Source organism: Mugil cephalus, chromosome 10 (assembly GCF_022458985.1).
Source record: "Mugil cephalus isolate CIBA_MC_2020 chromosome 10, CIBA_Mcephalus_1.1, whole genome shotgun sequence".
Classification (NCBI taxonomy): Eukaryota; Metazoa; Chordata; class Actinopteri; order Mugiliformes; family Mugilidae; genus Mugil; species Mugil cephalus.
This window is the reverse complement of record NC_061779.1, coordinates 5,906,785-5,922,027: the sequence shown is the minus strand read 5'-3', so window position 1 is coordinate 5,922,027 and position 15,243 is coordinate 5,906,785. Positions and strand designations below refer to the sequence as shown.

The window sequence follows — 15,243 nt, the reverse complement described above, 5'->3', positions numbered from 1 at the left end:
TTTTAACAGCTCATTATCTTCGAGAGAACTTCATAAGAGGAGTTTGTATCTACTTCCAGCATCGCAGCTAACAATTATCTTTTAAGCCAAGAGGCTCCACAGAAGTTGATGTAATCTTGGCATGCACACGACACAGATGACCTCTGGATTAATCCCCATCGTGCAGCACGCTCTGCGATGTGCTTTAAAGCCTGACATCATCAAGCTAATGCAGTACTGTAACATGCAAATGACTCTGGGTTCAATACCCATCAGTGATAGTCAGTAATGACACGTAAACCCTTCGGACTGTGAAATATGGCGGACAGCCTCCTTCTCGCGTAATGGTGGGAGGTAATAGGCAATGAAGGTTGTGGTCCATATCATCATCTTCATCAATGTCAAGTCTATCCTTGTCTGCATCATTGTCGTAATTGTCGGCTACTCCTGCTTACATCACCTGTCTAAAATGACCGCCTGGGGGGCGGCGATGGTGTTCACTGATATAGTACGTGGTGCTCCTTTGTGTCATAAACTACTTTCCATATAAAAAGACTTTACAATTACCTCACCTGAGAGCAGAAAATAGCTTTCACTTGAAGATTAATAGTCCGAGAAGCTATGTTAGAGTCCCAGCCTTCGGTTTAACAGCCAGATCAGCGGCGGCTTAATTTGAATCTAAATTGAGGCATAAAAACAGAGGGAGGACGGTATAAAAGGGAAACCTATTTTCGTGTAAAAACGGGGGAAAAGGGGGTGCTTGTATTGATGGAAATGTTCCACAAAATAGGAACGCATAGGGAGTCAGGGTATTGACCTCAATCTATTCCTGAGCTAATTGCTCTGGGAATGGAGGGAAGAAGGAGTGTGGAGTCTTCATGTAACCACCAGACCAGAGTGCGAGGATGGAGGAAGGTATGTTGAGAATGCAGCTGAAGATTTCAGGGAAGCTTTGCTGTCAGCTGCTGTTGGTGCAGCAGTTTGTCTTTGTGAAGAGAAAACAGCTGGCCTGCGTGGATGTGTGTGTGTGTGTGTATATGTGTGTGTGTGTGTGCTATCAGATGATGTGTTCATACGAGTGTGCACTGCGTGCGTGACCTTACTTGCCAACAAGCGAACGGAGGGGAGAGAGCAGAGTGCCGCTGAAGCAATCATGAGGCAGAAGGGGCCATGGGCTGCAAACACACACATATACACAGAGAGAGAGACAGACACACACACACACACACACACACACACACACACACACACACTGCTGTGAGCCAGCCCAGAGAACATATGGGCAAACAACACTAAATGCTGGCTATTCCGTCTCAAATCGAGGGCCAGCTGTGGCAAAGTGACAAGGTGGATATTTCACCGTGGGCCTGCCCTCCCCTCCATTAAACCAACTTATGGAGTCGTTTACCGTACTGGAACTCAAGCAGAAAGCAGAGTGAGACAGAGAAACAATGTTGAATTTATACCGATATACACCAGAGAAAAGCAGAAAATTCATAACTTTGACAGGGGAAAAAAAATTGATAAAGCAAATACTTGGTGTTGCTGTTTGCTTTGGCACTTGAAAATCAATTTCAAGACAAACATGCCCAGTGTAGCCAGATTCATATTCTGGTAATACCCCATTTGAATTTCATCATTGGACGGATACAGGTGGACAGTCCTCCAATTAATTTCAAGTCCAAATTCAAGTCCATTCTAGTGTCATATCTCTCCATCACTGCATAAAGCTTACTCACACAGCATGATTGGCCCTGGAGGTCCTTCTGTCGACGCCCCCCAAAAAATTGTGGGTGAGGAAATTCATCTGGCAATACTGGTTAAACAAAAAAAAAAAAAACATTCAACAATATCTGCATGTGACATCTACTCAGTTGTTAATATCCTGGAATTAATTTGGACCCTCTCAGGTCAGCGTCAATCTAACTGCACTGTACACTAATTAGATCAAATCCACCTCATATTAGCTGAATGGTTGTTAATTGTCAGGGCATGAGTGAGGCTGCGTGGATATCTGAAGGTGAAGAGGAGGCCAGGCGAACTCCGCCAGAGAAGAATGAAATGTGCTCTCAGACTGGTTCCCAGGACGCGTGGTTAAGGTTAGGGTCATCAATCAGTGTAATGTGCTGATAACTGATGACAAGTCAATGACACTGTCAGAGTAGTGATGAACTTAAGGGATCGAGGGTCAGAATTAATGCGGTGGAATAAGTGGTTTGGACACATTTGATTCAAAGCTTCTCTTCTTCCTTCTTGAACTTAATCTTCCACATTAACTAAATGCATCTGAATGGCAGACGCACAGAGATTCCAATGTTAATCTGCATAATTGTTCTGCTGACTGATTTATCAGACTGAGCTCCTTCTGAAACCACAAAAAGCTTCATTTAACCTTTTCTTAACCTTTGAAGACCACACCAAGAGGTTAACGTACAACACACACAACCTATAATGGACTTTCAGGACAGACGGTATTTAAATCAATAATGAAACATCCTGCACAACCCTGAATACATCGCAATGCCGATGCCTTTTCCTCTGTTTTAAAGGAAAAGACTTGCTACTGATTCTGCACCTGAGGATTTATTCTTTTCATTTTCTTCAGTTGTGTCTTTCCGAGCTGTCGACGCTCCGTTTAGGTGCCTGAATCATTCACAATGTGGGATGTGTGAAATTTCACCCTCAGTACCACATTTTAAAGTAAATGCCATGCATTCTTGCGCGAAGACTTTCCACAAGTTCAAGTTTTGCATTGCTCTCACACAGAAGACGTGACTCATTCGATAGTCTAAGGGCTACATCGAATGCTTTTACTTCATCTGTCGCCTTCCCCTTCTTTGGAGTCTGTGCTCGTCTGTTTGCCCGCCCGGCCGGCGTGTCGTCTGGCTCCACTATAACAACAGTAACTAACGGTGCTTCCAGGTAACACGACACCTGCTGCACGCCGATAGACGCCCGTTTACACACTCGAACGACAATGTGTGGCTCAGGGGCACAGAAACTCAAACAAGCACCGAGTGAAGAAGAAGAAGAAAAAAACAAAACAAATCTGTCTGAAACAAACAGAAGAGCACGTCTCCTTCAGTGAGCTAATGGTTCCAAAATAAATCTGAATGAGAGGCAGATGAGCTTTTTGGCCATCTGTGTGCTTCAGATGGAGAAATGTCAGTGAAAGCATAGGAAAACATGTACTCCCACAGGAGAGCGCTTGGTGAAGCAAGGCCCAATAAAAAAGGTTAAAACGTTGTCATGCATCTCATCTGTACAATAACTCAATATTTTACCATTTTTACTAATAGAAAACTTAAACTAATAGGAAAAACAATATGAACCCGCCACTGGGATTCAACCAACAGAGAGAAAAATACCTCTCTATACAACTGGATAACCCTACAATACATGGACCAACTCAACCATTCATTTGATGGTTAAGTTGAATGCTACTTTTATCCAGCCTTTTATCGCAGTGCAGTGGCTTGTTGCTGCTGAGGGCTGTTAAACCAAAGCAGTAAGAAAATGCTTCACAGAAAAGAAGTGCAGGGGTTGGATATATGGTTTTGAGGGAACATATATGGAAAGAAAAAATGAGCACATATGTAACGACAACAAGTAAAAACTGTGAACAACACTGGTTTAGTCACGAGACAGACTTCTTTCTGCAATGATGAAAAAAGAAATGAAAAAAGTTATGGAACTGTGTGAGAATGCGGGGTTTTCCTGCAGGGCTGCGCACAATCATTCACTCTCTGATGGATTCCCTGCTTTCCGCTCAATGTTGTTGTTCCATATCAGGAGAAATCTATTCTACATTCCCCATACGGTGCATGATGGATGCACAGGGTCTCTCCATTGAGAAGCTTCAGGGCTGTAACATAAAGTAATGGAATTTAACAGCGTGACATTGTTTTTGTAATGTGGAGAGGAGATATAGAAACGCATGGAGGACCATTTGTTTCCCCTCCAGATGATTTTTTTTTATATACAGATATAAATGAGCGTTCTTTACACTTTGTGCTTCTGTATCTTCTGTCTTCCTCCTGACTCCTCTTCTCTTCTTCCTCAGTCTGTAACCTAGGAAAAAACTCACTCATTCTGAAAGATCTTGTCCCTCGGTGCCAGGCCTGTCATCTCTTGCCTGGGGGGCCCTGACTCTTCTGGACTCTGGGACCGTGAGGCTACGCTAAACTCAGGGCCATCTGGCTAAGCTGCACTTTCCACTAGCACACAGTTCCACTTGCGCTTTGTCTCTCCCTCTGGTGCATTCTCTGCTTTTCTCATGTTTTAATGTCAATCCCAACATCTATGTTTTCTGTAATAACGTATCGTGTGCAGAATTTGTTTCCACTTCTACCACTGTGTCCTCTTCCTCCATTTAGTGCTCCATCCCCTGTCTTGTTATCAGATTCCAAAATTACTAGGATATTTTTAATCTGTCATCAACACCTCCCCTCATCTTGTCTGTGCTCCGCCATGTGCATTTTGAGCAGAAAATTAAAAAAGAAAAAAAAAAATGGTGAAAGGCCATTTTAAGAAGTGCTTGAAATGAGCAGCATAAAGCTTTTTATTAGACTTGGTCACACAAAAAGAGGGTAATTTTTTTCCCTCACTTTCTCTGGGTGAAGAGCTCTCGGAGCCGCTCTGCTGCTTACCTGTGCCCATTAATATCCCACCATCTGCACCTGCTTTGAGCCTGAATTCTCAGAAATAAAATGTGTTTGATCTCTTTTTAAGTCTCTCTCTCTCGCTGCTGTTCACTCTGTCTTTCATCACCGACTATTTTTCCCACATCATCTCACACATTAATAGGCGGACAAGATCCTCTTTCCAACTTGTCCGTATAAGGACATACACATCTGGATGTTGTTGATTCTGGTGTAAAAGGTTATACACATTGGATACAAAGTGGATTGCAGCTTGGAAGTAAATCAGTTTGCTGAAGTGCTTCGATCAACAGTGGAACCTGTGAGCGCCGTTCAGCCAAATGGCGAGATGACATCATCACAATAAAGATTTAGAAACTATAAAACTGAATAGTTGTGGTTTAGTGTTCATTACAGTATAGTGTAGCACTCAATTCAACAGCTATAAAATATGAACTCCAATTCCACTGAGAATGGGGTATGCAAATGTTTGAAATTCCATTTTTTTCCCAATTTGTTAGAATTTCACTAAACCATAAATAAGTACATATTGGAGGAGCTCTTATTGGATCCAAATGTAAAAAATACTCCCCCACCAAAGGGCATAACCATTTATTTAGACCATTTAAGCTTGAAAAGCAGCAGTGAGCTGCAGTCTACTCTGGTAACAGCGAAGCTATGTATCCTATAGACCCCTTCCCAGTTTGTAAACAGTGTGACATTTTTCAAGGGGCGGGGCTTAGCTGGAGGAAAAAGACCTCAAACACTACAGCCTGTAAACGCCGGTTAGCACATTTTAATGGTAAGTGGTTTGGCAAGAATGGACGAGGGAAATGCATATTTTGGAGAATACACTCACTCCCAGTGAATGCATTCATCACAAGACAGAGTGTTATTTTAAAAAATTGACTGATGGGACTACATTCACTGACCCCTACACTCTCACTCGCTGGATGGACGATTTGACCAAAGGAGGACACAGAGGGGACGAAGTCTAGCCTATCTTTATCAAATGAAGCCTCTTCTATAATGATATTATAAGAAGTAAGTGGAACCACTGTGGAAGGTAACGTAGTAAATGAAACTTTTGCTAATGTTGCGTTAGGAAGTTGTTAGCATTAGCATTAATGTGTAACAAGAATCCCTCAAATAATGATTAATTTAATGTAATTTATGTCACAATTTATTCTAACCCATAACATTATCCAGGCTGAAACTGATGATGTATTATATATTAATCTTATCTGATATGAAGTGCGCGCATTGTTGATGATTGTCTCAGTCCTTTCTTTTAATCGCCAAACCCAAACCAAAGTTGTGTACGACTGGCAGTGGCTGGTATGTAATAAAAAGTTAGTGTCTTTGATTTTTTGGTTTTGGCACCAAAAATACAGCAAGACCATATTTTCACGGTTGACAGTGACAGCGTTCGCCTCAAGCTTCCCTCCGTTTTGCCTCCAGCTAACACTGTGACGTCACAGTGACGTAAGCCATGAAGGGGTCTATAGAGGAGGAGTACAATAGACTCTGGGCTGAAAAAGATCACCTGACTCATGTTCATTTTCAGCGCAAAAAGTAAAGATGTTGCCGTTTTTGTCTACAATTGCTTAAGTCTGAGGTCTGAAGTGTGAATTGCATAATTATTTTAAGAGCATAAAAGTTCACTGGCAACATTGCAAAGAGTTTGCTCAAGCATTATTTTCCTTAGCAGTATCCTTCAGGGGAGCACTGAAGGCGCCGTTAGCTAAAAATGACCATGCTTATGAATAAAAGTCTGGAGCGCTGGATGGGAAGGAGAAGTGCACATTCCTATCTTTCACAAGGTGACGACACACACCATCATTAATAAATGGAGCAGGACAGGGCGCGGAGCAGCACATCGCAGACACGGCGTGTGCAGGTGGACTATTTTAGCCCATCTCATCTATCATTAAAACAAGCCACTGTATAGACAGACATGTGGGATGATCAGTTGATGGATGGGTGGACAGCAGAAAGGCAGGAAGGCAGATAATGACATGCAGCCAGACCGGTCCATTACGAATAAGATTTACTCAGAAATATCTTAAAATACGTCACGGGCCAAGTCATTCATTCTTGTCAGCCGAACAGACAAGTGATACCAATCAGACAGAGTGTATGATACAGGTACAAGGTGTTACTATCAGGTGCACTCCAGCCTGACTTAAAGTGAACCTATTATTAATGGATGAAGATGCCATGACGAGTGCAGTAAAAGCACCAACAGAATAGGTGCAGCACACAGCCCGTCCTTGGCTGACTCATCTATAAACCATAGAGCGCTTCCCATTATCTACTGAATCCAGTTTAATATTTTACTGTCCATACCGAGGTGCTTTTCTGTACTTTCAGTGGTCTCACCTTGACAGGCTGTGTGCATCTGGGTGTGATTCTGAATTAACTAGAGGGGATTAGGACTTGGGGGAATTCTGAATTAATATCCTGTGCATGCGTGTCCAGCACCAGAACAGTCCAAACCCAATGTTTTTCATATTGTATTTATTATTTCTGTCCTTTCAAATGGCGGAGTTCAAGGTTTTATCCAAGTGTTTGAATTAAAGCTACAGTCGACTACAGGACGGAGTTATATGCAGGAATATATAAAAGCGTAGGGCAGCACAGTGGTGTTGTGGTTAGCACTGATGTCTCACAGCAAGAAGGCTCTAGGTTCCAATCCATGGGCTGAGTTTGCATTTTCTCCCTGTGTTTCTCCAGGTATTCCAGCTTCCTCCCACCGTCAGAGAACATGCTCGTTAGGTTCATTGGTGATTCTAAACTGGCCGTAGGTGTGAGTGTCAATGGTTGTCTGTCTCTCTGTATTAGCCCTGAAATAGACTGGAGACCTGTCCATGGTGTTCCCAACCATTTCTCCTTGGAGCCCCCCACTACTTGTAACTCTAAATTGCTAAACTTACATCGTATCATTTAATATTAGTTATTATTATTATTTTTTACTATATACTATAGATACATCCTTTGTTTGTAGTTAGGACACATTCTCCTAGCTTCATAAATTTACTATGCACCTTTCTGACTTTGTCAGAAATGCTGTAAAATGCTGGCTTAGAGCAAAGCAAAGTAAAGTTTGGTATATTGTCACCATTTGCTGAACATTAAATATGTGCAGCAGCTATTTATTTTTTTTTTGGAAGCACTAATTTCCGAGTTTGACAATTCAGGGCTCATTTTTTCCCAAGTTGTCTTGAATGCAGCATCAGATGCAGCTGGATCTCAACCAAGCTTTCCACCCCCACCCTACTTTTGATTGGCTGGCGATGTTAGTTTGGAGAGGTAAAACTGCGTTACTCCCATTCCATTGATAGAAAAAGTTAATCGACTGCTCAAACCTGACAATATCCCGCATCAACACTTTTTTTCCCCCTCAATATTGATTTTTTTTTAATCACGATCGAATGTCACATGCTGGAGATCCAGCCCATTGCCGGGATACATTTAGCCCTGTATACCGTACATGTAGGGAGACACACACAATACTGGTTAAAAACTGGTGAAACAGGTGATGGTGAGCTCAGATCAGGACACGGACCCCAGGTTGGGAACCACTGCTCGAGAGGACAAGCTGTTACGGAAAATGAATGAATGCATATGAAAGTGTATTCTGATCCTCGTGTGAATCAGGTCTGACTGAAGGGAAGAGTTCACATGAGGCTTCAGGTCAGATTTTTATAAATCTCGCTGTAAGTTACAGAATGACTGTCCTCAGAACAGCAAGTTTCTCCTTTTAAGTGGCAGACGTTTCCTCGATAACAGTCATTCATTTCACAGGAACGACACAGCACTGCGTTCTGCAATATAAATACTTTATATGTGAGAAAATAAAACCATAAATATTTCACATACATACAGTCAGACAGTATGTTCTTTTTTTTTCATTTACATAATGTAACATCTTAGCATCTTGTGATAACCATGATATTTAATGGCATTCTTTGGGTTTGTTTTCAAGGCAATAATTATTATTGGTTGTACAACACAGAAAAAAGACAAAAGTTACTAAAATCTGCATAAATTCATTTTTGAAGAAAATTTAACCACTCGTTTTTTCTTTTTATATAAATGGTGATAAGGCTCCTCGTCGGATTATCACAACCAGGTGGTTTGTGTGTGTATGTACAGTTGTATAACTCTTTCTGAGGACCAGTTTAACATTTGTGCAAAGTGAGAACATTCTGGCCTCACCGCTTTACAAGGCTGTTGAGGGTTAGGATTTGTTTTGAGGGTAAAAGTTACCTTCCGGTGAAGGGGCTAAGGAATGCACTGTGTCAATTAATGTCCTCACCCATACAAACGTGTGCGTGTGTATGTGTTAATCTGTCCGACTGTCCTTGAGAAGAAAAGGCCACAGGGCGCCCAAATGGTAAGTAAAGTGTCCTGAGCTGAGGGAAAACAATATAAAGATACACATCTGGTGATAAGAGCGCACAGAATGCAGAAATAATGTAATGTAACTGCGGTAGCGGAGATAAGGAGACACATACAGCTTACAGTATGGACAGAAGATGTAAGATAGATGGATTTGTAGAATGCATACAGTATATAACCACCCGCCCACACAATGTGAATGCCACAATGATGGAAGGACACAAAACTGGCAGCCAAACAGTCCGTTATGGCACCTGTCCTAAAATGCCACCAGCTGCATGTATGAGACAAACTAGAACCACTGCAGTGTGTAATTTAAATATGATATTCAGCGAGGGGAAGCAGAAACATCAAGATTAACAGACTGACATAAATTGGGGAAGTAAAAAGGCGACTGAGAGACCTAGTAAACACAAATTATTACTTAATTAAACCACATAGGGTGGAAAGGAAAAGGAGACCTGCGCTGACTACTGATCAGCTCCTTGTGCTGATTTGCTTCCCCCCCTCTAGTGTTTTTTTCTTAGAGGAAACTTTCAGGTGAAAGAACCCCAACTCACCTAAGGGGTACATTGGTAAATTAGTGCTGCGGTTATAAACAGAGCCTCTGAATAATATATTTGAGAGAGCGTTTGCTTTTTGGAGAGGATGATGTTTCTATAATGGATGTAATTTTATTTTATTTTATTTTTTAATTTTTTGAAGCTGCATCCAGGAATTAAACATGTCTTCTGTCTGACAGAGCATTTCTGGCTGAATGGAGACACTTTTAAGTTTGATTGACGCTTTGGATAACACCTCTAGGAATTATTTAACATGCTATATACAGTAAAGGTAGTTTACATTGTAGCTGTGCACTGGTATACATCTGTGTTTCTGAGTTTTCTCTTGCTGTTAAAGTGTGAGGAAAGAATTAATTTTGGATGACAAACATGATTTAATGAACAGTTTTAACAGTTACGATTCAGCTAAATGGATTGTAGCGTGAAAAATCTTTTACTTTACATAGATAGGTAATCTGTAACATTTTATATTCTCTTTCTTTATGATAGCAGAAAATGCTCTGCCAACAGAAACACTGAAATAGGGTCGTATTAAAAAGTCTGGCAAGCTAAGACTTTTTCTTAGATCACTTGAAATTCTGAGAGATTTTAATTTGATCAGGCTACTACTGAACAATTCCAAAAGCTTTAGTTTGTATTAACCGAAGAGGCTCAGTGTGATTTTGATCTGTGCTCTGGCCCATTACCTATCAAGGGAACACGTCTCTCTTCAGTTAAGACATTTTCTAAAACCTTCCTGACATTTCAGAGAGCGACCAAGGCAAGATGGGAACACTCTGAGGGTCTGGAAATGAAGCCAACTGATGTCTGCTGAACGGGTAAAAGCAATAAACAGATATCAGTCAATTGTTGAAAGGGTTTAGCTGAGCGTTACCATCAGGTTTGAAGAGTCAGGGAATTCGTCAAGTCTGGATCTGAAATCACGTGTTTGGCAAATATCCAAACTTTTACACATTTTCATAGAGAGGGAAAGATTCAAATAAAAGCAGACTCAGCCACAAACAAATAATTTACATTTAGTTCTCTAAAAGTTCAACTTAAGCTAATGAAATTGAAAAAATAGGACAATTTGTTCATATATTATTAAATAGAGCACCTGCTATCATACTAAAACGTAAGTAAAAGATAAGGTTAAAACATTAGCAATAATATTTCTACCAACTGCGCAGATTTAGACTAAATTATGAGCTCAATTATGACTCGTCTTTCTTTCACTGGTGCTGTTTGCAATTAGTAAATAGGGCCATAAAAACAGCACAAGTGAGATAGTAGAAACAAGCAAAGAGAGCATATATACTCAGTAGTGCTGTCACAGAGAGAATAACCAAATTTAAACTGACCTGTACTGTAGTTAGTGCAAAGCATTGTGGCGTTCCCACAGTTTTCCCACTGTTCTTTGTGTTGCTGGAGACCTGCAATGATTGTCAATCAAACCACTAAGCAAGAGTCACAACCCAGACCGATGTAGTTACTGTGTAGTTACCGTTACTTGATGCACATTCTGTGGCCTGGGCTTGGCTGCTCGATGCCAACGGCAAAAATCAATCTCAGCTAAACAGAGACGCAAGCGAAAGTGCCACCACACACCCACACATACACACACACACACACACACACACACACACACACACACACACACACACACATCCAAGCACTGTGAATCATTCAAACAGGCCGGTGAAGTGCGGCGTGTGAAGTGGGAGACTCATCAGTCAGGTAGTTCATTCCAGTGCAAGGTAACCAGTCCAGGACCGGTTGTTACAGCTGCCGTCAGAGCAGCATCGGCTGTGAGTGAGCTGCCAAAACAAGTCACGTTTTCCTCTTGCAGTTACAGTTTCCACGTCCACTACACCTCAGGTGTCCACATAACAATCCACAAACAGCAAATAAATAGTAGAAAAAAAAAAAAAAAAAAAAAAGGCGAAAAATGCAAAAGCTGCCTCATTAAACTTAAAGCAAATACATTTGGTGTCTAGGCCTTAGTTGAAGATGATATGAGTTTGTTCAAAGATAAATTTGTGGCTTAAGGCACTTGGAGGTACTTGGCTGGGTGAGCCTGATATTTATGACAACGTAGTGTAAGACAAGGCTGAATTCTATAAAAAAAAAAAAAAAAGAAAAGACAATCTATACTTTGTTTTCATATTCTGACTCTCAGCGTCTCCCCTGACAATTCTACTAAAACTGCAATATTGAAGGGCCTCCAGTTACCAGAGTCACTGAAGTTAACACAAAAAGCCAGCAGCTTTTCTGTTACCCACAGCAACAGTCCCATTCAGCCAAGCTTGGCCCGGGTGTCTTGGCTGTAAAACAGCACCTGGAGCAGGATGGCCACATCGATCAGGATCTGGACCGAACCGCACGCCCAGAACTGAGCGGGGCTTTCGTTCATCACGTAGTAGGCGGTCTTGAAGACGTCGCCGGCCGTCCACAGCAGCACCATCTTCACACTGAAGCAATGGAGACACAAAAAGAGGAACATTGTCAAAGTGTGAGCTGCTTTCTTATTGTAGGATGAGATGATAAGACTGATACCACGGTTATGTTGCTATATGCTGTGCTATATGTTATCCTCAACTTGAACTTTAATCAATAAATGTGAAAAAATGATTGCGTATTTACAGAGAATTCTGAGCAAGACTCCAGAAAGTTTCAAAGACTTTCCTTTCCCAGCCAAGAAGCTGTTTTTTTTTTGTACAATTCATGGTTTTTACCATTTCTTTTTCATGTCACAGATTTGTTTTCCTTGTTGATTACAACCCTCTTCTAAAAAAAAAAACCCAAATAAAAATAGGGACAGTAAAAAATGACAACAGATCCGTAATAGTTGCTTGGGCTTGATTAAATGCCTGCTGCCCAGGACTCAGCAGGGGAGGAAGAGGAAAATCAATAAAGAGAGAGAAGTTTGGTCTGAACTGTTGATTATTCGACAAAGTTAGAAAAAGCTAGGAAACACTCAGAGAAGAAACACTTTGGAGAAGCTTGTCATCAATCTATCGAGCAGTTTGGCCCAAACACAGTAACCGAAAACAGTCCTCGGAGGATTTACAGAGAGCGTCTTTAGTTTGACTGATTATTGTGCTTCTATTTGCAGAAGACACATGCAGAAATAAAGAGTCGCACAGAACAGCAGGAACATCGGCCATTATCATTTATGAAAATCAGATTTATAAGATCATCATCATTCGAAATGTTGAGTTTCAGTGTTTATGAATAAACTGTACTTCTCCTTTAATGCTCACCCTTCCTGACTCATCTTCTTATTTCACTCCTCCTTCAACCTATTCTCTCTGTACCCTCCTCAATTCTCTGCGGCTGCTCTCTGGACAGTGAAGTCCCATAGGCACTAATGCGAATGCGACTTTATTCTTTTTATTAGAGCTGACTAGGCCTGGGGACAGAGCAGGACCATCCGTCATCAGTGAGACATACTGTAAGGGTCAAGCAAGGGTGAGGGAGAAAGGGAAAGGAGAGAGACAGAGACAGAGAGTATGCATAGGACAGGATTTATCTAGCATGCAGCGAGAGAGAGAGACAAGGCTACAAAAACACAACCACCAGGGAGAAGGACAGGGACCTCTGTGAACGGGGAGGAGACCTCTGTGAGATGGGGTTGAAGATGATGAGTGTGCGTGTGTGTAGGGGGGGGGTCGAGGGGGAGCAGAGGCAGTTTAATGACTGTGGGGACAGCAGCCCTGCACTATCCTTCAGCTCCCCTTGCAGAGTTATATCAAACTCTGGCCTGGCGTCCCTTCAGGCCGTGATGAGATGAGGGAGCAAAACATTAGTGGCAAACAGCCCTGCCATGGAAGTGACGGGGCAACGAGGGCCGTAGCATTAAAACTCTCTCTACCATGTGTAGAGAATGCATATGGCAAACACAGGCTGTACTGGAGAGCTACAGGATGCATAATGATCCAATCTGAACTTGCAGCTCCAGTGACTGCAGTACTCTAAAAGTACTCTAAAAGTACACAGAGAATCTCAACTGAGCTGACTAGCAGAGCAGCCAACTAGCGTTTTATTAGTGCTATTACACACTAGCAAACAAGTACACACTGATCAGGCATAACATTAAAACCACTGACAATGGACGCAAATAACACTGACCATATTGTGATAATTCAATGTACTGCTGAGAAACCTTTCAATCTGCCATTCATTCATGTGGATGTTATTTATACCCCTTTCACATCAAAAATACGGGGTCGACACGAGATTTTTAGATTGGTCTCTTATGGGAGTAGACCAAAACTTTGCTCTGTTTTTGAGCTGCTCACAGCCCTGGAGCTTCTACAATGATGCAGTCTGACAGGTATAGGTATACTATATTAATCGATGCAGCAGTCCTGTTCACATCAAAGCCAAGCCGAGCCGGATCATTCGACCCTTTCACATGTACACATGTACCACCAACCTGGACCGGACCAGGCCCCACCACCCCATAGCAAGGACACTCATTGACATCAGCAGCCATCCCCAGCAGGATGCAGGCTGACACAGACAACAGACACACAAAAACTGTTTAGGAACAACTCAAGTCCTCACAGAGACCCCTCCCGTCTACCCATAGGACCCAAAGCACCCCCCCACTAACAACATCCTGGTGCCAGACACCCTCAGAAGGCCCATGTCCATTCTCTGATGAGTCAGAACTGTTTTGGAGCTACACAATATTAGGTAGGTGGTCATAATGTTATGTCTGATCGGTGTAAATGTTTACAGCAGCATAGGCTTCGGTACAGGATCGTCGTAGATCCATAGCATAAATATAAACCGAGCTTTGCACTGTAATGAGCTCTGGACACTGTGCTGCATGGATATGAGGCTTCTTATTCTTACTAAAGTAATATATGCTAATGCCCTTGTGGACCAATATCCTGTAATTGCCCCTACAGACAGCAGAAGCTACAGAGTGTTTCTCTAAGTTGACCGAGCATCTCAGGAAAAACTAGTAGAGGTCCAAATGTGAGATTAACAAAAGCCAACAAGATAAGAAACAAAGCTCGGTGCTTTTTTCTGTATATGGTCCAACTGATCCTCCTCTGTCCACTCTTACCACCTCAGACTTTAATGGGAATGAGGAGTCTCACGCCACACCCCTCCAAAGGCCGATCAAGGAATGCTTGTTTAGAGCAACACCTGAGTCTCACTGATCTGATCTCCTGTCAATTTAAACTTTCAGGGTAAACACTCTGGGGTTTCACTAAACTGCTCCAAAGATACATGTGCTGAAGAATTTTAAGCCGTCATGCTTTTATTACGCTCTATAAGCTGCCTGTGCTCCTCGGGGAACATGCTTGCTTTTTGTTCCACTGAAGTTCTTTCTCTTCAGAGACTACCCTTCGTTGAACTTGAGATTTCTTGTTTTCTCACTACTCATCTTTTTCTTTCACAGGATCACTTTTTTCTTTTCTCTGCCATCCTGCTCAGCTTTACTTTCATTGCCTTTACTTTGCTCCTCCCTTCCTCATGAAAGGGAATAAAGTTTTGGATTGTTATTATTTTATCAACTGCTAAAGTGAACCACAGAGAAGTCAGATAATATAGCTGCATTTTATAGCACAGTAAATCATCTGATTCAGACTAATCCTTTTCAAACACAAAACGCAACGGTGGGTGGCCATTTAATCGAGACTCAGTGCCTGGTCTGGTCT

At 41.9% G+C, this 15,243-nt stretch overlaps 1 protein-coding gene across 2 annotated transcripts in view; it reads right to left on the bottom strand.

Annotated features, from left to right (window-relative positions):
- Positions 1-8,447: 8,447 nt before the first annotated feature.
- Positions 8,448-15,243, bottom strand: part of si:dkey-246g23.2 (solute carrier family 66 member 2) — a 50,185-nt gene continuing 43,389 nt past the window's right edge. For both annotated transcript variants that reach the window (XM_047597184.1, XM_047597183.1), the window contains one exon: positions 8,448-12,036. In XM_047597184.1, coding sequence (XP_047453140.1) covers positions 11,862-12,036 — 175 coding nt within the window. In that variant the 3' untranslated portion in view covers positions 8,448-11,861. The remainder of the gene's footprint in view (positions 12,037-15,243) is intronic.